Source organism: Lampetra fluviatilis, chromosome 1, assembly GCF_964198595.1.
Source record: "Lampetra fluviatilis chromosome 1, kcLamFluv1.1, whole genome shotgun sequence".
NCBI lineage: Eukaryota > Metazoa > Chordata > Hyperoartia > Petromyzontiformes > Petromyzontidae > Lampetra > Lampetra fluviatilis.
In genome coordinates, this window is record NC_136275.1 from 8,056,559 (window position 1) to 8,083,844 (window position 27,286).

The 27,286-nt window shown below is 42.8% G+C and overlaps 1 protein-coding gene across 1 annotated transcript in view; it reads left to right on the forward strand.

Annotated features, from left to right (window-relative positions):
* The window catches only part of LOC144936435 (supervillin-like), a 155,211-nt gene that overhangs the window by 77,921 nt on the left and 50,004 nt on the right, over positions 1-27,286 (forward strand). Inside the window, exons 12-15 of the mRNA XM_078863489.1 lie at positions 1,359-1,563; positions 4,009-4,204; positions 7,581-7,770; positions 25,814-26,033. Coding sequence (XP_078719615.1) covers positions 1,359-1,563; positions 4,009-4,204; positions 7,581-7,770; positions 25,814-26,033 — 811 coding nt within the window. The remainder of the gene's footprint in view (positions 1-1,358; positions 1,564-4,008; positions 4,205-7,580; positions 7,771-25,813; positions 26,034-27,286) is intronic.

Below are 27,286 nucleotides of genomic sequence, written 5' to 3' on the forward strand. Positions count from 1 at the left end.
ACTTGACGAATAAAAGTGTCACAAGCCTTTTAATTGGTTCGTTGGATAACTTCTGACTCCCGCGCACTGTCTGTTGTCTTGTTTTTTTTCTTCAACACGTTGAGGCATTTGCAAAACATATATTTCATGACATCAGATGGCTTCATGAGCAACAGCTTCCATTCGTAGCAGATTGATCAAACACCAACAGCTCGCATCAACTTCAGCAGTTTCCTTCATCAGAACCTTTTGTCAACATGTCTATCAGTTGCCTGCTTTCACAACAGCTGCTCTTATCTTAAGAGCCCCCTCTGTCAACATGAGCAGATTGTATACCCACGGCAGCTCGGCCTCGGTTTGAACTAAAATTTATCGTAAATTTAAAGTTATTTTAATTAATATTTCACGTCGAACATTACTCGTTTTCAGGGGTGTCCATGACATCTGTTGAATTAACATAGCAAACATTTGATGACACGGTAGACAAACATCTAAAGTCTATAACTTACATCGGCTGTATTTATACAAAGAAGATAACACCCAGACAAACATGTAAGTACATATATAAATAATTAGGCGGTGCACGCCATCCGTACTCTGCCTGTAACAGTGACAGATGTTGTGTAAATGTGTTGTAAATAAATATTTGAATAAGTCGAGACTGGCGGCATGTTTTCAAGTGTCTGAGAGGTCGTTCCATGTTGAAGCAGATGTGCATCTCATTTAATAATGAAAGTAAAATAATAACATTTTTATTTAAAGCTTTCGTGACTGCAGGGATTCAGATTCTTGGTTCTTTCGGTAAAGTCACGTAGAAAGGAAATAATAAAATATAAAACAATAAAATTCTCACGACGTTTCTATGTAACGTTACCGAAAGAACCAAGAATATGAATCCCTGCAGTCACGAAAGCTTTAAATCATCTGATGATGATTGCTTGTGTTGCAGTCGAAACGTCGTGAGAATTGTATTGTTTTATATTTTTATTATTTTGTTATTTCCCTTCTACGTGACTTTACCGAAAGAACCAAGAATATAAAATAATATATTTAATAATTAACTGAGTGTCCCTCCCCTCCCAATACTGACCACAAGAGGGCGCTTGTGAATCCTACAGTCTGACCCCTCAGCAATAGTCAACCTAAGGCCACTTACCCCACATGTCCCTTCTCTCTCAAGGCCCTGCACCAAGAGCAGCCACTAGAAGGTGTTCACTCTTCATCCACAAAATCCATGCGAATACATTATCCTCTGAAACATTGACTCGTTCTTCAGTAGCATGATCACTTGGCTGTTGTGTACTAATTATGCCACACTTGGTATTTTCAAGCAACAGTTTGACAGCCAATCTCGTTTCCCTCTGTTTTGGTGACCGCAGAAATGATGTTTCCACCATGATGGAAGGAGTAGATGGAGAGGACGACACATCCCGGCTGAGTTTGGTGCAGAAGATGGCTCTCTTTAACCAACCGTCCAAGCCGTTGCAGCCACAACTCTCCTTGCGGCAGGAACCCGAAGTGTGCAACCGTCGCACCAACCTCCGTTACCAGACACAGCCAATCACAGCCAGAGAGGTGCAACAGGTGAGATCGGACAGCAATTTTGTTCGTAAGCAAAATGGGGAAACGATGAGAAGGAGGGGACAGCCATCATCACCGTCTATCATTGTCACAACCATTCATTGTCATGTCACCAGTGAGATAATCTTTTATCATAATTCATGAGCGCAGGCTCAAAGTCCCAAAGAATGCCAAGCAGCCAATAACAACGGCACTATAAAAGTTGTAATCGACACGAGTAAACACGTTTGTTGAATTGAGCAAGGTTATTATATAAGAGCTTGGAAAAAGAGACAATGGGAGGGGGATTATAACGCAGTGCAGTGCGAGGGAAGAAGCAGAAAGTGTTGTGACTTGCATAGTGGTGGCTGAATACAGTATGGATAAGACAAAACAGTCCGAGTGGTAGACCAAATTATCAACATGTGTAGAGGAACTAAATTAAATTAAAATAAATCACGACGTTTCGAACGCAACACAAGCGATCATTATCAGGTGGAAATAGGGTAAAACACATAGCGAGGGAACACATAGGGGGACATCACACACATAGCACATAGAGAATGGTAAACTGCACGGAGGCAAATACAACAATAAGATGGGAGACGAGAACTCAACAAACCTTAGAAAGATAATGTGATGCAAAACCAGTCGGCCAACAACACAGTTAGACACTAACCTGGTTGACCACGTATTTTAAAACAATTATTTCAAAATATTTATTTTAATTTAATTTAGTTTTATTTTATTTATACATATGTGACTTTACCGAAAAAAAACCCAATGAGTATAGTAATTTCTGCAGTCACGAAAGCTTTAATTCTATATTAATGTGTAGAGGAATCAAGTTGTGAAATTCATAGGAACCATGGTAGTAGCAAAAGAATAGTAATAAGGAGGCGACTGTCCACAAGTGAGCGAGTGACTGGATTCAATTAGTGAGTGCTCAATCATCACTCAACCTGTTTGCTGTACGTAATATCAACATAATTTATCATTAATCTGCATTCATAATCATAATAAATATAATTGTCATGCTCTTTGGTTCTTTCGGTGAAGTCACGTAGATAGAAAATTTACAGATCACGACATTTCAATCGCAACACAAGCCACCGTCATCAGGTGCAACAAACACAGCAGGAGGACTGCTGTGTATCTCTTGCTCTTCGGGTTTTTTTGTTCCTGTTGCCCTGCTCTCTAACATTGACATGCTCATCTTCTCATTGGCACACCTCCGGTGGCTGGGCCGTCTCACATTGACATGCTAATCTCTCACATTTACGTACAAATTCCTTCTCTAGCTCTGCCCACTTACCCTTGGGTTGAACCCACCAAAATCCTATATAAACTCTTGTTGCAGCAGCGCTTTCTCCTACGTCAGTAGTCCTCCTGTTGTGTTTGTTTCACCGGATGACGGTTGCTTGTGTTGCGATCGAAACGTCGTGATCTATTCATTTTCTACCTACGTGACTTTACCGAAAGAACCAAAGAGTATGGATTCCTGCAGTCACGAAAGCTTCAAATCATCATTGTCATGGTCATCAATAATACTGATTACCATAAATTTTATCATACACATATTATGATAATTTAAACACATGTCACTGGCTGTTTTTCTATCTTCCTTTTTTACTTGAAATTACATTTTTTGTGAAACTCTCTTCCCGTGGGCATCGATGTGCCCCACCATGGCTTGCCAGCAGAATGCAGGACAGCAGAGTGTGGACAAATATCATCTGCCCCTTCTGTATGGGATAGATTGTTGCTCCGTCACACTTGTTGGTTTTCTCTGGCTGCTTTTCTCCCACATGTATACACACTCACTAATTGGCTGAAAACATCTTAATATGTAGAGAACTGCAGAGCAATTGATGGTGCCAGCTCACCGGCTGGCAGCCTTGCAGCTTATCTGTGCTTTCTTAGCAATTTTGAGATGCAATTTACATGAATGACGCTATATAAAACTTATCACCAGATTTTTTAAATATTTTAGTTACTGTGGATAAGAGTAGATTTACTTTATAGAGTATATGCCGGATTAGATTCTGCCTATATGTCCCAGCCAAACTGCAGGTGGGAGCCTTCCTATTTGAATTCCCTCGAATCATCTCTTTTTCCCACATTCTTGGTTGCTCAATTTAAGAAATGTATTAACTCGTATTTATTACAACTTTAATAGTGCTGTTGTTGTTGGCTTCTTGGCATATTTTGAGACTTTGGGCCTGTGCTCAGCAACAATGATTATAATAAATAGAAACCTGTGCATATTTTGTGTGCAGTTACAGATACTGTTTTTACCGTGGTGCAGTGAACAGCCGCTGCTTGTGCATGCCGTTTTGAGGTGCGGCGCTTCTACTGTGCGTGCTGTCGCAGCGGTTTCCCGCGTAGCTGTGAGTGTTCCATCATAGCGCAAAGTTGCGTGACGGAAAGCCGCTGTTTTAATCGAGCATCGATCGCCGTACGTCTCAGGGCTTATCGCAACAGAAGCTGGAAGAAGCTGGTGGCCATGACGCGAGGAGGTCTGGCGTGGCCGCCGCCACCGATCACCATGGGAGCCGTCGTCTCGGCGAGCACGACGGCTCACTCAGCCTGGGGAAGCCTCCTGTGGACAGTGTTGGTGCCGCCAGGACCCGGCCCCCACTCGGTCGACCAGTGCCCCTCGCCAGTGAGTTACTGCCCACCTTGTCATGACCCACACACCATGGGTACGATTAATTCCTTATCGTCGTAACCAGGGGGAGGCAAATTCGAGGCTTAAGCCAAGTTTTATGCAGATTATCTAAAGTTGCCCTCGGATGATCCATGAGCCATGTTGTGTTTATCTTGTTTTAGAATGGGATTACTCAATAAATATATTTATTTACCAAATATGAAGTAATAACCAGCTTTAATATCCGGGGTGCATGGAAATGCACTTGGCTATTTCTACGAATACTGAATACGTGTACATATTTAGCAAATCCAAATTGAAAGCAGAATAGTATTTTTTCAAATCTGTCTTCATCCTCGGTTTAGCCAGACTGGATTGTGTGAGAAGTTCACAGATCCGTGAAAGATCTGGACACAGTCCCATGAGTGAGCTCCTCTAACAAGCGAGGCTGTGCTGGTTATTTAGCTCGCATGCCCAGCCACCACATGCCCATGCTGCTTCTGTCTGGCCAGATAGATGGGGCTCAACGTACGTGGAAGAGGCTAGAGAAGAGATGAACTGATGTGGTACAGAAGGATCTGGAGTTGATTGGACTTGCCAATGACTGGCCTCTGTGGAGGAGTTTCCTAAAGAACACTGCTGGGGAGTTGGCAGTTACTCTCCAGAAACAATGGAGGGCAGAGGAGCGACTAACATAACAACGAGCGGACCACCAAGTGGCAAAAATGCAGAGATTTGGCAATGGGGAGCACAGTTGGTACATCTACCAGTCATATCAGTCAGTCAACCCATGGCACCTGGGTCTGTTCTGTGACCTCCTGCCAGCGGGCCTTGAACACTTCACATGGCCTCAAAGTGCACCGAGCATGGCACAAGTGCCGTGGTGACATCCCCTCCACTTCATGGTGAACGGTGGTTGTTATACCACAGCCACATTTTCCAAATATGGGATTAGGCCCTGATTGGTCAGCCCTGTCTCATGCTGTTGTGTAGTTCATGTGTAATCTTCTTGCTGCACTTTAGACTTGGAATGTGCTGTATTGTGAGGTGCTAACACAGGCTCTGGCTATTTAATCAGGCAAACTAACACACAAATCATATCCAGAATTGAGCGGAATGGTCATTTTCCTTTTAACTCTAGAACCATAAGGAAGAACCCAATCTAGATTATTGTTGTTGTTATGCTTGTTCACCCGGGCCAGCCTAGGATGGCAGCCGTGCTGTGTGCATGGCCGTGATGCCATAGTCACGTACGTGCCGCTGCCAAGACTGTGCCAAAAGTGCCACTGAAGCTCGCGTTGAACAGAAACGTGTGTGCTGTTGTGGAGGATTATGGGTAAATAAATAAATTAATATATCTAACAGTCAGTCACTGCACATAAGAATACAATATTTTTATTTATTGTATATATTACCCACAATCTCCTACGAAAGAGCATGAGTGTAATGTGTTTTGTAGTAAATACATGTAGCAGGTCTTGTGTTTCATAATAAATATCTGTAAGGAAATACCATAACTGTTCCAATTAAGTAATAATAATATTTTTATATGTAGTAATAATCAAAATTCCTATTGTAAATGTGCTGGGCTGGGTGGCCGCTGTGATTACTGGCTGGGTTACACATTCAGCTCAAAGATGGATGCAGAGTTTTTTTCCATCAGCCCTTTATTTGTGCAGTTGTTATGGAGACCCTTTTGTGAGGCAACTACATGTGTGCGGAAAAGCAGGGGAAAAAAAGATTTTACCACTTGAGAGAGAAGGCTGTGCTTGTGTGCACACTGCCAGCTCTTGGCAAGCGGATGGCTTGCGAGAGATATTAGGTTCCATGTTGGCAATCATTGGCAACGTCAGTCACCGTCAAGATCCCTGAGGCTCTTACTTCTGCATCATCTTTAGGCGTTAACTCTTTCGGATGCCATTTTAAAATAGGCCACGAGCCGTAACTCGATACGACTGTTATTGCATTAACACCAGAATTTCAGAATGAGTAAGTTATAGTGAACGTGTACGAGGGCATATATATTTGCTTGAATATATACCTGTATAAATACGTGCATGCTTCCATTCATAGCACGTGAAACACTAGTCTCAATCTTAATAATTGTTTTGAAGCTATGTTATTATTCTGATTTTTCATAGTGAATCACGAGATATGTGTCACATGAGACCGATATCAAAGTATTTATGAAAGTCCTTAATGCTAACGTGTGCGTAGAGCTCACGCTCGCTCACGCAGCATGTCATTTGATTTCTATCAGCTCTGCAAATTTCATATTTTGGCACGAGTGACATGTGACACACTCTTTGGCAGGACACTTATAAAATACGCTTCTAATGTGGATAATTAGGCTTACTGAAGCAGCCTGAAGTAGGTTTGTGATGTAATTTCACAGAACTCTTCTCTGACACATGGCAGTGCCACTACCTTTTTACAACGGTTCCGAAAGGAAATTCTGTCACCTCTTGACCTGGGACCACCAAAAGGACAATTACTAATATAATTAGCCAAGAATATGTGTGTCCCGCGTGTGACGTCACTCCACATGAGGGCCACCCCCTCATTAATATTCATGAGTGGGTAGATTATTACACTTATGCAGAGGAAGGTCGAGCTGAATTAAATAATGTATTACGCAAAGTCGCTTCAAATATGACGTTTCTTTACAGAAAGTGACGGTAAAAAATAAATATACACAGCACAGTGCTACATCCGTAAGTAACGTCACTGCAAAAGAGCCCCCCCCCCCCCTTAATTAATATTCAATTTACACTAACGCACAAGAAGGTCGCGCACTCAACATGCCGCATCCCTCTGCCTCATTAATAATCATGAGCGAGTGACGTCACTCCACATGCCGCACACCTCCACAATAACCATTAGCGGGTGACGTCACTCCACATGGGGGAACCCCCCTCATTAATAATCATGAGCTGAACAGTTTTTCTATTTTAGATTTACAGTACTGCAATATACACCCGTCCTTGGACGGGCAAGAGGCTAGTTATAATATAGTTGAGAAAAAAGAAAAAAATACCTATTATTTAATGGCCTAGTGATGCTTTAATAAGTACGTATATGGTCTCAGCATGTTGAGAATGAAGAGCCTTTGATCAGTACTTTTGGTACATTCGTCGTATTTAGAATAATGTTTATAGCAGGCAACCTCTGGGAATGGGCTTGGCCTGTGCATATCATTCCTCTCATGCTGCTTTTTTAAGTTGCAAAATGGAAGAAATTGAATTAAGATTGTGACCAATATGTGGTTCAAGAGCGTTTTATTTGAAAGGAATTCCGCATTGTGGAACAAGTTTCTGATTGGAAAATATTTTTAAACCAAATAACTGTAACAAAATGGATGCTTTACAAATGGCTGATATTTTTCGTACAGGTGGTGGTGAGTCAGAGGGTACTCCTGCTATCTCCATGGTAACACGGAACACATCGACATCGCCATGGCGACGATCTCCATCATTAGGCAGCAGCGAATGGACACCTGGCAAGGAGAGGAGCGGGGAGCTGAGGTGCGCGAAGGGCGAGAGCCCACCGTCACGTGAGGGCGTGCGTGCCAACCGAGCCAGGTACAGCCACCGCCACTCCACACAAGTTCACACAACAGCATCCACTGGCCTGGCTGACAACTTCGAGTTTATTTGGCACCATTGTTACACGGTTAACTAATTGCAACCATCTTTTATCATAAGGCAATAACACAGATGGATAAATACAGCATGTCTACGTAACAGGGCACAAATGAGACTGGCTAATTATGGACTGGCCACTTCATGCTATTGGTTTTCTGTATAACATGAAACTAGTGAGTCTGGCTGTGTGCCACTGTTCAAATAACAGTTAGGTGATACGACTCACGGTTGCCTGTTCACTTCAGATGGGCGATTCTCGTGGTTCTTAGATTAGAATTGCGATTGCATTCTTATGATTGAATGCAATTTCCTAATGGGATTGAATGGAAGGAAATATTTGGTTATAGGCATAAAAGAAGATGTATCACTTATTATGGGCATTATTAGAAGATAACTCGCGTAAAACAAAAGCAATTGTGCACAGCATATGGACATTGTATCACCAGCATTGTCAAGTGATGTTGGTTTCCTGTGCTCGGTAAAATCTTTGTATTTTGGATAAATATGTACAAGGCGCCCAAGTAACACATTCATTTCAATACAATTAACATGCTCAAGAGCAAATAAATGTAAAACACCATAATTCAATGCGAGTATGTGAATGTATTATGAATTAAGCCCATGCTATTTCATGTTCAATTTTGAATCACCCTCAACATGGATGGCATGTTTCTACACCCATGCATTCTTCTTATACATCGGATAGTGTAGCAACTACAAGTAGCTTGTGTAGCTGAAATCATATTGCATATTTTAAGGTATAATTAGAAACTGTTGCTCTACCCAGTTCTGTGCTTTATTTTGAATCCTATTTACATTACAGCGCTGTGCAGAGGCACGGTAAAGTGTTACACTTTTCATGAATACAATGTTGTAATCGTGATTTTGCTCCTGCACTGTGATATATACACAACACATTTGGAGAGGTGTGTGCCATGCATTCCTAATGCATGGTTCTTCCTTACCACCACCACCACAGTGTGTGAATACATAGCAGGCGCGAAATGGTTTGTAGGAATAGGAATACTGTAGAAGTGTGAATATATGAACACTGCACACAGTGTATAGGGCACTGCACTACCACCACTACTGTACATCACACTGTTATAGTCACTGTCTGTGTGTGTGCGTGCAAAGCACAGTGAAAACATTGCACCAGTGCACTTTTACTACTGGGTAGGGCACGCTAAGTGCATAGGGATTGAATAATGTACCGAGTCAGCTGTAGTCTAAGAGCTGTGGTTTTATATGCGTCACAGCAATGAGGTGACTCATATTTATTTGTGGTCACAATTCAGTTATGGGAATTCTGGATTTCTTCAGCAGGGGCCAAGTCTCTCCAGATGACAACTTCCCACAACATAGAATTTCAATCCTTGAGGGTGATGGCTAAGTTGATTCCCAACTGAGATTTGAACTCGCAGCCTTTTCATTGTGACTCTTGGGCTGGAACCGTGGTATAGCCAGGACAGATGTGCTCCTGTGAGATGGTGAGAAAAGTACTCGTGCCATTTTGTGTTTACTTATGTTGAAGATGTTGGGGAACAGCATGAATTGTTGGTCCTGTTGAGCTACACATGAAAAATGACAAATTCTTAATATTCGGGATGCATGCTTCCAATACCGAGGTGAGCCAGGCCGAGTTGTGTTCCCATGAAGTGCGTGGGCTCGTTCCCTCTGGTTGCATGCCCCTCGCCCCTTTCTCCAAATGCCCACCCTTGTCTCCCCCTCCTCCCCAGCAGCCTAATCTGTGACCCTGGGAGAGCACACCCCCTATGGATAGGAGCCTAAGGGAGGTCACGGCTGGTGGTCAGGAAGGGATGCTTTACACAACTTCGTTTAGACAGGGTTTTGTGTAATCCAGGGGTGAGGATACATTGCTATAAGTTAGACTTGTTAGTACATTCTACCATGTGGTCTCAGTAGGGTGAGCGATATCACGGTGTAGGCATCGTGTTGCCGTGGTGACCTTGTAACATCACGGCTGGTTCTGCAGTTGATGTGTGTGAACATGTTGTAACTCCACTGCAAGGGTGCCCCCAGTGCACGCTTCTGGATTCACGCAAGCGGTCATGGTTCTGCTTTCAAAAAATAGGTACACACCAGCATGGCTTTGTCTTGGAAACAATCCAGTTCCTCAACCCATTTCACGTGCTGTTGAAATGAGGCATGAATTAGCCAGAGATTTAGAGGCAATATGTCAACAAAATGTATTTCTCCAGAGTTTTTGTTCCTAAACCATTCTTCTGAATACAATAAACAACAGATGAAATGGGGTGCCACACCAATACACTTATGAGAGACGTAAAAACGCACTTATAAGGGATACCCCAAGGTTAATGCATCCCACGTTGTTCTCAATTACTTTCTGTTGAACTTATACGAAACTTTAGACATGCATCCTTGGGGAATCCATTTTACCTTAAAAAATGTATAGTTTTTCTTCACTTACCTCAATGTGGAACCATGGATGGCATTCCAAAGCAATAACGAATGCATTAGCCTTTCGCAACCATTCGCAAATAGCGTCTTACAAAGCAATATAAATTTCAAAATTGTTTCTACACAAGCCATCCTTCAAAGGACCAAACTGATGAAGATATGAGGGGACCAGATTTGGGTTCTACGCTGGATTGGGGGGGGCAACACAGTCCAACATAACTGTGCGGTGGCCTCTGACCTTCTCAGGCCAGTGCTGTTCATTGCCACTTGAAGGAGGGCTTTTGCTATCTGACAAATACGAATAACATTCATGACATTCCCATGAATTTATATTTTAAAAAAATGAATAAAGGGGCATTACTCTAGCTGAACATAATAAAACTGAGTATACGTTAAAAATTATTTGCTTCGAACAAAGAGCCATATTAACAATGGTTTTGTCAACAACAACAAAATGCACATTTTAAATGTTCATATTTGCTAAAAAAATCATCACTGGCCTATTCAAATGTGCAAACATGGTTGATACTGCCCAATTAACCTCTTCCTGACCCAATGTGTGATGACTTGGAAATGGGAGACAAATGCGTACTTGTAACCAGCAGGTATATATTGCAGCAGGCATAATTTCTGTTTACGTCCTGAAAGTTGCTGAGTTCCCACAACCACTGAAAATTGAGCCAGCCTAACTCTTACATGTTAAACTGGGAAATTGGCTCAGCCTTGCCAGTCCAACGCAGCTCCAATGGTGCCACGGAGATCACTTTTAGTGGGCCACGTGGCGCTGTTTGCTAAAGAAGCTACACACATGAATCCGGGTCGCTCTTGGAAACAAAAATGGGGTCAATAGAGAACAGAGCCAAGCGGCCGATAATGCCTCTCGTTTGGGTCAACTTTAGAACCGTGTTTTTTACACACTTTTATTGAACTTGTGTTGTCTGCATATATTATTTAAAAGCTTTGACGCTAAATATCTTCGGATCTACGAAGCCTAACGAGCTGAAATCTTTTACACAGACTCGTCTCAGTTGACAATTCCAGATTTAATGAAAAAAAAACGGCTACAGGTCCCGCCGATCGTGAACCTCTTCGTGTTTTTTTTACAAATTTTTGATCATTAATAATTCTACATATTCTTTTGTTCTTTCGGTAAAGTCACGTAGATAGAAAAATATATAATAAAAGTAAATTTAATAGAAATATCACGACGTTTCGATCGCAACACAAGCAGTCGTCATCAGGAAAAGGGGTTAGCATCTAAAGGCAAACTGTTTATAAAGGTTTGGAGATGGGCGTAGCCCAAGTATATCAGCAGCACCAACAGCATGGGCGGGGCAGCATTGCATCACTTTATTATTGGTTTTTCTATCTACGTGACTTTACCGAAAGAACCAAAGAATATGAATTCCTGCAGTCACGAACGTTTTAAGTAAAAAATGCTTCTACAGTTTATTTAGAATACTTCTGCATTTTACCCCCTCCCCCCTTTTTTTTGGAAATCACAAATGGTCGTGCCCAGCGAAGAGGGCAAACGTCTCGTCCAATCACAGCCGCTGTTGCTTCGCATTCTATGACCAATGAAAGGCGCCTCATCATGGCGTCATGGCGCCGGAGCGGGCGCTGTGCTACCTTCTTCCAGAGCGCGAGACCAACCAGTGCAATATTAATAATAATTACTACTATTAATATTATTAACATAATTACATACTTACAATCGTAATAAATAGCGCTGTCATTTGCTTTGTAACGCCCGTTCTGACGCGCTGAGGGCACCGTGGTTATGCTGAAGTTGCGTGAGCAGGTGGGATAGCATCAGCCAATACAAGCATATGCTGATTTTTTTATGGAACGAAAAAGATTATTGATTTTCTCTGGTCTGAAGGGAAGGGTGGAGAAGAAATTGGAGACAGAGAAACTGAGCCCAGGGAGCTGAACATATCTTTTTATTATCAGAATGATTCATCCAAGAATGCCACACTGAGTCTCAAGACACTTTTCCAGCAGGGAACTGTCAAATGTTTGCAGTAGTGGGCGATGTTGCTTTGTGTAATCCCCAATTGAGTAGTATTCAGGTTATTTTTCAGCATTGGGATGTTTGGCCAATACCAGTTACGTTAAATGTGTGAAACTAAACTGCTGTGCCATGTTATTCCTGGAACAGTCTGGTACATCTCGGGTGAGATTTCTATTTGGCCCTGGAAATGAAACAATTTTGTGAACGGTCCTTGTGATTAAGGAAGCAAAACGCTGCATAGGCATTCATAACAATCCCCATAGCGAGGCAAAATTGGTGATAATGAAGACTAACCTCACAGCAAGGCAGTTTCAATGCAATGATGACATTGTAGACAAGATGATTCTTAGGAATAGGTTTTTACCCTTTCAACTGGTACAAAAATTGACACCTTTATACAAGGGATCATGTTTACAATAACCACAACACAAGCAGTCAAAAATGCAAACAAAAAGAAACAACTCTGATGATGATAATGATATGCACTGTCCTTGAAGTTGATTGGTCCAGACCCGAGACAGCTATTGGTGTTGGACCAGATGATGCCTTTTGGCGTCATTTTGACTGCTTGTGTTGTGGTTATTTCAAACATGATCCCTTGTATAAAGGTGTCGGTTTTTGTACCAGTTGAAAGGGTTAAAACCTATTACTATATTTTGCCACTGGTAAAGGAGGTCTCATAAGTGTAAAATGATCCTTGATTGTTTTGTCCCTATCGTCCACCCGGCTGACAAGTTTTGATCGTAAAATTATGAAGAATACGTTAAATTCCAATCCCTTCTTAGTATGTTGGAGTATGTCCATTTGCGATGGAAACATTCATTTCTATGTATATTCGAATACCTTTTTGTAGACAGAATGCAGACTCTTCTGTTTTAGGAGTATAGATAACAAAGCCCATGCGTGACATTGCACAGGGAGTCCTTCCTCCAATAGTGGTTTGACAAAGGGCCATGTTTTATTTTTGACATAGTTGTGTAATAATTATGTAACTCCTTTACGTGCATGCTTGCATACACCACATCACATATGTTAACTGATAGAGGCAAGCACGAATGCGCACTGTAGTGACAATTCTGACAGTAGCGAATTTAATGACAAGACTAACGCGGAGCATTTTATGCAGTCTGCAATTTATACTCTTGAAGAGTGTATAATTAATCCACACAAAGAAATCATTTCAAAACAATTTCAGTAACTTAACGTTTATTGTAAGTCGTAGTAGTGAGAGTTGAGAGGTCAGCTGTATTGTTTAAAGACGGGTGCTTTCGGGAAGGAGTAATGTCTGTGTTACCTTATGGGTCAGAGAGAAGGACTTTCACAGAGAATCGTCTGGCCTTTGAATATGTACACGTGCGGGGGATGTTAGGAATGTCATGGGCACCTTGAGGTCAGCGAGCAAAGGGAATACCCAAAGCCAGATGGTGGGATAGTGTCAAAGTGGACTTTTGAGGTGCAGTGTTGACTTCGTCAAAGCTGCAGGATGCAGAAGACGGAAGTGATTGAGTATGTCATGTTGATGCCTTGTGAACACCTGCTGTGTGAATAGATGAGGTTTCACTGTTATTACCAGGTGACACATGCATGAACGCGAGTGTAATGTACACGTGTGTGCCTTGCTGTAACAATATATGTCAATGTAAACATATCTCCACGGTACATTTCTGACAGTTATCACAAATGAGAATACATGATTCACGTAATATGCACACCATCCTAGTTTAGCCACCAATTCTAAAATCTGAGTTTTCACTTTGTATGTAGAAAATGTGTATATTATAAAGCAGAAAGGTCATAGATGTAACGTGCTGCAACGATTTCATTGCCTACCCCAGTCACTTACAAATAAATACAATATCACATGTAGAATTATCTCTTTAAAATGTTCCACCAATTGTAGAGGATCTTGAAATGCCATCACATTTGGACATGGAATCAATTCACATTAATTGCTACCTTTATCACCGACAGTGAAAATTTGGAAGTAGTAGAGGCCATAATATGTTTAGGTAGTGATGTGTGTAATGCAGGGAGCTCTCAGAAGATAGTCAATAGATATATGTTAGTTAATTCATGGACTATTAAAACCACTTTAGAAGTACAGAGACGAGCATTTGAGGTAATTGTCACATAAATGTCCCCACATGCGTTTTAGATCTAAACATAAGAAGCAGCTAGAAAAGAATCTGTACTTTTGGTTTTGATGTTATTCCAACTTTGAGTGTTCTTAAGTTCATAGTAATTGCATGACAAGATCAAAACGCAATGTGGAAGTTTGTTGTATAACTTGGGACAAGGCATTTTGGATATATTCGGGGAGAAAATAGATCCAATGCCTGTTGTGTATAATGAAAGAGGACAGATTATAGTAACAGGCATATCATTGGGCACCCAGAGGTGGAGACATATGCAAAAGCATAAGGTGGAGTGTGGTGTTAAAAGCAGACTTTTGAGATCCAGTATCATCTCTGTAAAAGTTCCACGATCTGGCAGATGGAAGGAAGTGATTGTAAAGTTGGCAGCATCAACTACATTAGCCATGGTGGCCTCTTGACCTCCTGGTCCTGCTCCTACTCCTAGCTCTCATACTTTTCCTCTTACGTGTCGTAACAAGGGCTGTCAAACTCCTATGCTATGGTCTGCCATCCCCTTCCTCGGCCACCCATGCTGCTCATTCCCTCCCCCTTTTTAAATTCGGCCTTCAGATTATTTTTCTGAAGCCTTTGACTGATCATCCTAGTTAAAATGTATATTCGTTGTACATAGCTTCCTGTTTGGTGGTATCCTGTGTTGTGCATGTCCTAGCTTCTGTAGAACATCTGGATATGCAGCTGAATAAATCCAAATTGTATGCTATTGATCTGAAAGAGATAGAGAAACTGGTTTTCATAAGTCTCGTAGAAGGGGTAATTTCCACAGAGACAAATGCTTGAGTGGTTTCATTTAGATGGGCAGTGTGAGTGGGTGTTGGATGCAGAGGAAACTCGTGGAAAAGGGAGCAGGTGAATGTGGTAAGAGATGTCGAAAAGTTAAAAGAATTGGAGAAGTTGGAAGATTTTGGTAAATTAATGAGAGGGATAGGCAGGCCAGTAATATAGTACAGTATTAATACAATGTGAGCGAAAAGAGAGTCCGCCGTCGAAAGGGAGAGCAGATGGAGGAGAGAGCAGGTAGAATTTACTATTTAGACTAGAGGAATCCGATGAGCTATGAAGCCCTTTTTTCACAGGTGTCCAGTAGGGGCACTAGGGTCAAAAAGTTACAAATGAGAGAAGAGAGTGGGAGACGAGAATGGGTGAAAAGGGAAAGTATATAGAAAATCAAATAGCAGAGGAATTCTGAGAGTAAGAGGCGCGTGGGCATGGGCATGTGGAGGAGGTGAGAGCACACGAGAGAGGAACCAGGTGAGGCTGCACATCGTTGTGAGAGAGCTGGCATGCATTTGAGCAGGATTAGGTGTTTGAGGAGAGAGAGAGTAGAAGGGAGTGAGCAAGCGAGATGGATAGTTGGCTGAGGGGAGTTGGGCAGTGGGTCGGTGGGCCATTGGGGAAAGGGAGAGTGCGAGGGAAGCACGTGTTGTTGTAATGTTAGCCCAGACCCTCGCATAATGCGATGCAGCTGCAGCAAAGTCAAGCCATTTCTGCATGTGGGAGCACTTTGTGCTGTTTGCAGGGACTTTTTGGCATAGCCATTAACCAATGCATACGACTGAAAAAGGGTTTTTATTGTGTACTATGTTTCTGTCTTTGTGTACTGAAAAAGCGAACTGTTTATTTTTGTGTACATATTTTACATAATGCGGTTATTACCTTTCTTGTTTTCTCTCTATGATTGTTGAAAAATGTTTGTGACAGGGCTTTAATTACATTTTTTGCATCGGAAATATCGTCGGAGGAGCGAGCGGTGCCATTTGTTCATCATCAACTGCACGCAATTCCTTCTGCACAGTTTTCGATGCGTTCTTTTGCTTGTATCTGCTTTTTCTGGGAGAAGCAACTTCGTTGCGACCGAGCATTGAGCTGCAGTGAGTCACGCGCACATGATGAGGAGGCGATGGGCTCCGTGGGGGCCGTGTGGGCGGATTAGCGTGCAGCTGCTGGAGACCCTTGCAACTGCCACGGGCACGGCCTTGGTTGTGTTCGTGCATCTCAGATGGAGCTGAATCCCAACTCCGCACCGATGGGGGGGGGGGGGCTAATTCGTAACGTGTGCATGTTTGCAGAGCTTATTCCACGAATGTTCTCGTTTTTTTTCTTCCAACTTGAGGTATGTCTTTGCATAATTTTCTTCAATTGCATTGGCAATGGAAAAATACACCATGTTGTATCAAGACTCAACTCATGTTCACATGACGGGGTACATCGTTGTTTAATTAAGTACTAGGCAGAAATGTAGTGTTGTGTATGTTACCAGATGACAACTTATACCATGAATATTTTGCGGACAACAATAGCAACGTCCATTCACATGTCCTCACGACCCCCAGAAACGCTTTTAAATAATGCAGGCCTCAACGCTGTCTCTTGTCTATCACGTAGGTTACACCACCTTGTTTTCCTTCTGCAAAACACATTCCTGCGGAGGGAGCTGGTAGGAACGTTGGGTTGCTCGGTCAATGGCCAGGGTCAACGGCGGCGTGGTGTTTTCCGCAAATATGTCCGACTGTGAGGGCGGGCACAAGCCGGCGTGAGTAGGTTAAACGTTGAGTTTTATAAGGGCACCACGGGGTGACCAGCCCCTCCCCACCCAGCCCCACCCCACCCAGCCCCTCCCCACCCAGCCCCTCCCCACCCTCCCCACCCAGCCCCTCCCCACCCAGCCCCTCCCTCCCCACCCAGCTCCTCCCTGCACGACGGACACAATAATCCCCTGTGGGCTGGTGTAACCAGGAGGTTCCTACCAGTATTATTTGGGCCCCTCCTCCCCCCTGCAAGTCACTAGGGACCTATATCCCTCTTTCAATCTGACTTCAATGGTGTCATTGTTCATGTGGTCAGGCTTGAACGTTGGAATCTTAGCATAATAACCTCATTATGTGCTTAAAATCATGATATTGTTTGATGGTATGAGTTACGATCATGTGTCGGAGACCGGGTTTGTTAATATTGATGCTAAGATTTAATATGAAAATGTTGGTTTGTCATGCGATGCACATTAATTTCAATGATAGTGTTAATGGTAATCTGCTGCACCCAAGTGTCCTCCGTTCGGACCAGAGATCACTTGAAGGGATTTAAGAGATAGTATCTGCTTCCATGGGCCATTGTTTAACATAAACGGTTACAATTGGTTTACAATGGATACTTTGTTGCATGACACTGATAACAAATTTGGCATTCACTGGAGAATAAGACAAAAATGTAGTGCGCAATAAACACATTCCTGCGGAGGGAGCTGGTAGGAACGTTGGGTTGCTCGGTCAATGGCCAGGGTCAACGGCAGCGTGGTGTATTCCGCAAATATGCCCGACTGAGGGCGGGCACAAGCTGGCGTGAGTAGGTTAAACGTTGAGTTTTATAAGGGCACCACGGGGTGACCAGCCACTCAACACCCAGCCCACCCCTCCCACCCCCCACCCAGCCCCACCCTACCCAGCCCCTCCCTCCCCACCCAGCCCCTCCCTCCCCTCCCAGCCCCTCCCTACCCAGCCCCTCCCTCCTCACCCAGCCCCCCCCTACACGACGGACGGACACAATAATCCCCTGTGGGCTGGTGTAACCAGCAGGTTCCTACCAGTATGAGATGCCTTAGGTGTTGTGTAAAATTGCAGTGGGTGACAGCCTCTGTTTAGACATGAAATGTCAATGTTTATGTCCTCAGCATTTTGGCTGAGGTGGTGGCAGAGGCCGAGAAATGTCAAAACCGTGACATAGGAAGCTGTGGTATATTGTAATGTTTTTTTTTTACCAGTCACACTGCTTCTGGGAAAGCAACTGTATATCTGATCTTGCCTTTAACTTCAGCAGTATCACCACTGAAATCACGTACGCTAACTGCCCGTAGATAACCAAGAAACTGTTGAGGTGAAGTGGGACATGCTGTGGTTGGACTAACCCTCGCAGAAACATTGATTTCCTGAAGACATGCAAATTGAGTAAAAAAATAACAACCGATTATTGTGCATCTGTACTGCTGTCGTGACATCCGCAATTTTTTATTTAGCAAAAAGGCAATTAAACTGGAAATAAAATGGAATGTTCTGTAAGCTGTGGGTCACAAGTACAGTGGTGTCACTGTGTTCTTGATAATTGTTGCTTCAATTTTTGTTGCTTCACTCAACTATTGGCGTGAGCCTCACATGCAATTAGCAAAGGTTCTATTGTGCCTTTGTGAGATGTTCCGTACGGTGACAGGCGAATGCATACTCTTAGGTTTTTTCGGTAACATCATGTAGGTAAAAAAATAAAATAATAATAAATGAAAATAACTAAGGCGAATGCATACTTGTAGATATGAAGGAAGGGGGGGGGGCATCAGAAGATGTTGGTAATTCTCGTGCTCCCAGTGTAATTGTTGTGATAAACTCTTTCATTCTCTATAAACACTGAGGCTGTGGTTTCGGAGGAAGGTGAGCGGCGCATTGGTGGCTGCAGATGATGGCTTTTGTAATGACATTGTTATGAGATGGGAATGAGGAAGGAAACGGGCCCCTTTGTGCAGGCGGTGGCGGTAGCAGCAGCAGGGGGGTGCGGCTCGGCTCGGCTGCCCAGCCCCGGCTGATCGCACAGGCTGCCCCTCCCCCCACTGTGGGTGCGTCCATTCAGTGAGCAGGGGGGCAGCAGCAGGGCCAGGGGCAGGGCTGTGTGAGCATTGTGCCGAGAGAGAGAAGAGAAAGGAGAGAGAGAAGGCAGAGAGAGAGAGAAGGCAGAGAGAGAGAGGCAGGCGTGAGCGTGCACGGCAGCCTGGACCGGCCACTCCCCTCTCGTCTCGCACTCCGCACAGATACCCGTGGACCCGGGGTCTCGTTGTGAGTCCTGCACGTGGTTATTTTGTAAGTGCTCGCTTCTCAGTCTCGTGATTATTTTAAAGTTAAGCTGTGTGTGTTTTTTTTTAAATGCTGTGTTTGTAAATAATGCGTTTGGCTGATGGTGTGTGGGTTGTTTTTTACGTGCAGCTATTGCTTTAAACAAAGCCCATTGTCAATATGTTGAATTGTGAGGGTGGTGTCTGTGTGTAGTATTCGGTTATGCATTAACATATATTGCGGGCTCTTTGTGTAGCGTAGAACACAGTGGCTATGGAGTGGCCGTGTGTGTATACAGGCTGTGTGCGTTATGTTGCCCTAACAAAAGATCTCCGGTCTAATTTAGTGTGGAGATATGAAAGAAATGGCTCATTCTTAAACATCTTTGTCTTTGTGCACTGGCCGCTTGGATATTTAAGTAATGTTCCTGAAAGTTAAATTTAGGTGGGTTTTCCATACGCAATAGGTTTACGCGTTTTTTTTTATTGTTCACCGTGCTACTGGTATCCTTTCGCCTTATTAAGGATGTTAGTGATGTCTCTCTTCACTGCATTACAGGGGTTCCCTTTGTGGATCTATTGCTTTGCCTCCCTGTTCGTGAATTTCTGCCCAGTCAGTCGTCTGTGCCTTTAGCCACTCCCTCTCAACCCCCCACTCCTCCTCGAGGGCTGATTCACCCCCCCCCCAAGCAATTCATCTCAAACAATGCCCTTCTTTTCTGGGGATGTGCGGATTTGGCTTGTGCGCATGCGTTTTGGTACACGTGATTTGTAAGTGAACGCTTACTTCGATTGTGTATTTGAAGGTAATAGTCCAATGGGCATTACCTGGTAAAATAAAAAATACAGTTCAGTTATATTTGTATTTTTCGTGATTTTCTTACCTTTCCTATACTTTGTGCTCCTATCTTGTTTTCATATTTGTTATGGTGTTATGACCCGCCCCTCCTGGACATATGTCGAATAGAGCTTTCTAGCTCATCAGATTCCTCCAGTGTAAATAAATATTCAGATTTTTATGTGAAATACATTTATATGTGTATGTGTAGCATAAAACCAAAGTAAACTTGTTTAAGTGTAGATATTGGTTGAAGATCGAAAGCTTTGGGTTAGTATTTTAATTTTAAATTGGTATAGAATGTAATTCAAATATTCTAGCTACGTTTGGGGTATTTTTTAAAAACAATTTTCCACAGTGACCTTTTATTTAACTATTAATGTTATTCAAAATGTTTGACCTATGGTGAGAACCCATTTCTGCTTTGCTTATTTTTTAGACATCATCTAATCACCTTTTGGAACCCCCAAAGGTCACATGATGAATCAAAGCATTCTGGTTTGAGTCTTAGCAACATTTGGGAAACACCAGCTGAAGTAGTTTTGAATCCTAAAACGAATGTGTTTGATTTCTGCAAAGAATAAGAAGCCCACTCCATAATTGCTGTCATCTTTCCATCACTGATAGAAAAGGTTGCCGCTATTTCCATGTATTTACTTCTCTCCGTTTCTGACCTTCCTGAATCATATATATATCCCAGCTGCCAATTTTTCTGCAAGTTTAGCAATGTTCGATTCTCCAGACAGAGTCAGTGCGTTGTAAGTAGTGATGGTCATAGCTGGAAGGTGCCCTGTTCATGCCAAGTGATTTTAACAACCTCTGCTCCTACACCTACTCCACCAATGCCATGGCTGGTGGATTCAGAGCTACTGGGGGCCATGGTTAAGGTGCATCGGTAATGAGGTGGAGGTGTTGACCCTACCTCACTACACTGGTCAGTGCGGGTTGGTGTTTGGAACAAAAGGGTGCTGCCCATATCCCGTACTAGCACGACTGAGGTCTTCACAGCACTCAAGCCTCTTGATCCCAAAAAGGCAGTGCGCTGTTGAAATGCCTCACTGCCACGAATCCAAAAATTGTATTGGCCAAACATCACAAGTAGTCCCCCACCTGAAAAAGTTATTACTGATGTAGTGACTGGGAATGTGAATGTGTGGTGCCGGGCCTGTGAGGCCACGGCGGGATGTATACTGTTGTGTGTACACCCCGGACACGGGGTGTAGTACCAGCCCTAGTGGGGGCTTGGGTGAGTGCTGGCGAAGCGTGATGGCACTACGCACAGCATGCGGTGTGGGTTCCCGTTGAGAGAGCGAGAGAGTGTCAGCCAGCTGGGGTTACGTTGGGGGCATGATACTCTGACTGACCTGGGGACATGTGACTGGATGATACTGGAGGGGGGCCACCTGTGGAGGGGGCCAATGGGTGGTCACATGGTCCGGGGGGAACTGTCGAGAACCTTCGGGCAAGGGCGAGAGAGATCGAGAAGGTGGGCGGGGCGAGAGGCGGAGCCAGCCCCAGCCCGGCCCGATATAAGGGCGGCCCTGAGAGGGGCTCTGGGTTTTTACTGTTGTAGAGGCAGGAGATCCACATCAAGCTTGAAGAAGCCTCCAGTCACGCGGTCCGGGACCCAGCTTGTGGTCCGGACCGGTATAGTGGAACCGTGTCTAGTTCCGCCGTAGCGTGGTTAGTTGGGTGGTCACCACCCGAGAGTGTGTTGTGTTAATATCCTGGAGGATGTTGTGCTAATAGTTTAATAAAACGTGTTGCTCCCTAAGACAAAGTCTGCGACTCAGTTGGACTCACTACACTAATACAGAGAGTTGTGGCAAATTGTCACTGATATATCAGTTTCAATCAAGAATGAACAGTTAAGGTTAACCAGATGTTATTTCTTTGAAGATGGAAATGTATTAAAACACATTATTACATTAGGTAAGCAATCATTGGACCTCCTTTGCCAGTAGAAATATATGATAATAGGGTTTTCCCCTTTTTTCTGGCGACAAAACAGGTGTTAATATGTAAAAACACCAAACTGAAACATTTTACAAGGAATCATGTCTGCACCGTTTGAGACAAAACTGTAGGAGTACAAATGCATCCATGAAAATCCATTGCTATTGTGCCACACATCTGTGTCTGTCACATCAGTGGAAGGCTACCCTTGATTGCCATTGGCAGAACTGACAGTAGGGAGATGGCAGATTTGCAGGCATTGATCCATTGACTGTATTAACGAGGCAGTGCAAAGGGTCTCAACAACCATCTGCTTGCTATACTGTACCCCTCTTCCTGCAGCCTGAGGCCTTTAATTCCATCGTGTGGAGAGTTTTTTTTTGTAACAAAGGCATAGCTTGAAAACGGTATGATTACAGTGTTTTTTTACATTTTTGGATGTGTGCTTTGTGTATGAGATAGTGCTTTACAAACTACATGGTGATATTTTTGTAAATTATCGTTTCATGGGCACCATGAGAGCACATGGTGCACTGTACCATAATTCTGGGAATCCATAATAAGGACCCCTATTATTGAGCTTAAAATAATCACAGTCATAAGTTCACATATATTTGTCGTTTATTTAAAACCAAGTAAAATACCCACTGCACTTTCAGCTCAGCGATCTGTGTTGAATTCTTGGTTACGGCTAACATCAAAACAAATCAAGTGGAATCAATGTTTCTCCATCCTCGGTGAGCAGTGGGCGTTACCTGATAAATGGAATAGTAGTTGTGAGTTAGAAATACTGCTCCTGAAACTGGAGATTTCCACAAAGGGGTGTGGGGTGTTTACATCAGTCCCACCAAAAACAAAACACCAGCTCTGGTCCTTTATTTAATTGAAACAAGTATACCTTCACTCCTTTCCCTGAGTAATAGGATGGTGGCTGAGGGTGGAATTGTTCTGAACACCTGAGCAGTGCAATCATAATGAGCCCTGGGTTAGTGCCAAATGTCCCACTGCATCGGAAGAGTGGCAACGTCAATTCATCGGCTGTGTAAAAATTTTTGAAAGCTGCCATATCTGTCACGAAATGTGAAGCTGTGGATATTCTCAGCCACAGTTATTTTGTCATTCCTATACATTACAAAAAATGGGATCTCCTTCGAGGATGCCTGCACTGGTTGGATAATTCACAATCATTACTCTTTGCGAGCGCTCTGGAAACAGAAGTGCCAGCACGCGTATAACACATTTAAAATCCGACCGGTTTCAGTCCCAGTCCTATGTGTGCCACCACACCCAACTGCTCACTTAATAACCAGTATTGAAAAGGTTTTGTGTCGCTCAATCACCAAGGAGTGACTGCACCTCGTTGCAAGCCACACTTGTAGAACCAGTCTGAGACTGCTGTAGAAAGGGCTTCAAATCAAGAGCAGACAGTATTGGGAACATTTAACTTTTTAATTTAAATTACACATTTATTTTTTTACCAATTCACAATACATGATCGTTTGCCTGTTTATCCTTGGTTTTTCATCTAGATTGGCAATACTGGGAAGATCTGGAAAAAGACTTATCGTTGGGCTTCTATAGCAGGCACAAGTGCGTTAGATAGTTCATGTAGCCTGCATACCCAGCCACATTGTGCCCGTGCATATCTTATTTGGCTGGATACCAGAGGAGTTAAATGGACTGCACAGTCAGGGCTAGAGGAGAGATGGGCATATGTGATTAAGGAGGATCTCGAGCTTAGTCGACTTGTTAATGGACAGTGTCGGTGATGTCTTGTTATGCTACGGAGTAGCTGTGAAACATCTGCCCTCCAGTAACAACAAGTGGAGGAGGAGCAATGCTCACAACTATAAGCAGTTCATCAGGTGGCTAAAACAGCAACTTGGCATAATTTGGAATATAGTTGTGTGCCTGCTGTGCTATTAATGCAAAGTTCCTGCAGTGGTGTTACTAGAGTAACATCTATCTTGGTGTGCCTGAAAATCACTTCAAAGTATTTTTTGTCCTCAACAAAGTTTAAAACTCGTGTGTCAACCAGCTTGGCTACATATGCACAATGACTATTTTGTTCATGTTGTGGCCTTGAGACGCTTTGTCTGATAAAAATTGTGATACAAATACTCATATGTTGCATGTTCAGGGAAGTGGTGTCACAATGGATAGCGCATTGTACGTGGACACGTTGACCTAAGTTTGTATTTCCAGCCGTGATTAACATCAGTGGCGAGTGATTTCTGAACTGGTCCTGAACCCACACACGACACCAATCTGCACTGACCAGCGTGGTGATGTTTTGTCAAACAACCCCAATGACTGACAGCGTGGGGAAGTCCTTCGTCCAGCAGTAAATTGATATAGGGCTGAAAATTATTATTAAATTAATCCGTGCAATGTGGTGAGGTATGGATTGCTGTCCATGGCTTGGCTTCCAATGTTAGTTCTAGATCTTATTGCTACATTTGACATCAACCACTCTGATGTCCTTGAAACACTGTCGCAGCTATTTAGGCATCTTGTGGTTAAAGCTGCCCATTTTATTTTGGCATGGGGGTCTGGCTTACCTTGCATATCACCACCGGAGACAACACAGTAAATGCTGAGAATAACTCGGGTCAAATTTTGATATCGCAGGATGTCAGGAGTCCCAGAAACTGAGGGACGTCCGTGCCAGGTCGTACGTGACGTGGCATGTGTCGTACCAGGACACCCCATGGCTGCCCCCAGACAGTGATTCTATAAATTGTTTAAATCAAATGGAGATTTTAGGTTGTTGACATCATCTCCAATAGAGGTTTACAGGGTAGATGAGACGAGTTAGCCTGCTGTGTTCGAGTGCATTGTCTGTACAATCAGTATCACCCACATTAAATGTTTGACCTTCGCGCTGAATCGCACATCCATGTGTGATATGCAGGTGAAAAAGGAGCTTCAATTCAGCCTGCAATGTTGTGGCTCAAAGATTTTATTATTTACATTATGCTGCCTCTGGCAATACTCTTGGAAAGACAAATTATGCACATTGAAAACACTGATGTTATCTTCTCTTATACGTAGGATTCATGGATAAGATTATTTTGGATAAGATGAGTTATTCTTCCTTGTATAAATGCATAATGTAATTTTTTTATTCAATCATCATTACTAATGTGAGCTGTTATGTGCATTGTCATATAATGACATAATTGTAAGTAAACATATATAGTCCATTAGCCTATTGGTCTGACATAAAACATTATTTTTCATAAGTATAATCAGTTTAAGCAAGCAAATTTTTGAACAGATCCAAGCATCGGGCTGTCATCGGCACAGTTGGTCCCTTGGTTTTGACCTAACAGGCCACAGAACTTACGTGGATGGCCCTTGCCAACGACATTACAGTGTTTGTTTAACAGGCCTGACTGGTGATGTGACTCAAAAGGTCAAAACTGGTGTATACTTTGCTTGCTTAAATAAATGTTGCAGTAAACATTTTTCTGGAGGGCCAAAAGGTCATTTAACCGAAAATATTAATTTTTTATTGTGGGGAGATGGGCTTTTGTTTGCTTAAATAAATGTTGCAGTAAGGTAAACATTTTTCCGAAGGGCCAAAAGGTCATTTAACCGAAAATATTTTATTTTAATGTGGGGAGATGGGCTTTTGTCTGTTTATGTATTTATATACAAAATATTTTTTTGTTTGTTAAATTGGACACTGAAATATATTCCATGCAATATTATAAAATACAAGTTTTTGTTAGGATAAATGACTTGTCTTTGTGTTTTTTAAGCAATCAAGAGTTGAGCGGTGGGGATGGAGGGGTTGGAGAGGACGAGGAGGGAGACATATCTCAGCTGAGCCTGGTGGAGAAGATGGCCTTGTTTGACCGGCTATCTCGACCACTGCCAGCGCAGCAGGCCTCCTCCCCATGCCAGGCCTCGGACACACGCAGCCGTCGTACTGGCTCCCGATACCAGACTCAGCCAATCACAGCAAGTGAAGTGCAGCAGGTGAGTGCAGGGATGGTTCAAGTGCACAGCATCTATCACAACTAAGGCTGTTTATTTCAGGATTTTTTTTGCCTGCAGTCTTTTTTAGCTTTCAGTCAAAATATTCTATTGGGTAGTCGCACATCGAGAGAGAGAAAAAACATGTACATATACGTACTCTTTGGTTCTTTCCGTAAAGTCACGTAGGTATAAAATACAATAAATCACGACGTTTTGGGCGCAACACAAGCTTTCCCACCTGATGACGGACGCTTGTGTTGCGCACGAAACGTGATTTATTTTGTTTTATACCTACGTGACTTTACCGAAAGAACCAAAGATTATGGATTCCTGCAGTCACGAAAGCTTCAACTCAAGATATACATATACGCATTGGGCTTTGGCAGGACATGTCACGATTAGGGATGATACCTGCTAGTCAAGAATCAGTACTGAGTTTTCGCCAGTGAATGGAACACATCCGAGAGGGCATCTACTGAGGATATGGAATGATGAAATCGGTCTGTGTGCAAATGCTGGATGGATTGTTACATCTCAGGTGCATAACAGATAAACTCTATAAACCATTATGCTCTTACCTGATCAATTTTGGGTAACAATGTAATTTAAATAAGTAATCTGTTTCAACATCAGAATAAATACAAATTTTCCATCTGGACTAATATTTTGCAACGGCATTTCTTTAAGTAAGGTCAGCCCTGGACTGATGTTGACCTCTTTGAGTTGTAACAGCAGGGAGTGGACTGTTAAGCAAATGTAGCTGGAGGTTGTCATCTGTGCAACATTGGAGGGAACTGGCACAAGCGATGAAAGGATGCAAGGTGTGGCGGCATCAACGGAAATTGCCCAAGATTACCTCTTAACCTTGAAAGTTAATGGTTTATTTTAATGATTTTCAACATTAATTTATTTGGACGTTTTTGAAAACCTATTTAAAATACAGCAGAATGATATTCTAGCGGCGCATTGTCATTTTGCTTTGTATTTCATATTATTCCTTTTTTTGCTATTAACTTTCTAAAAGTTGTAACCTTTTTATATAAGTTTATTAATCTATATGTAACACAGTGAAACCTCATTCTAATGTTTTTAAGGTGATGAGAAAAATCTCATTCAAACACGTTGGATTCAAGAAATGCTATTTTCTACCATATAAGCACACGTAGGTCATGCTGCCTATTTCCGTCTCTACTCATATCCTCTCTCACTCCATCCCTTTATTACGCTGTGTCCTCTTCACCTGCTTCACAAGT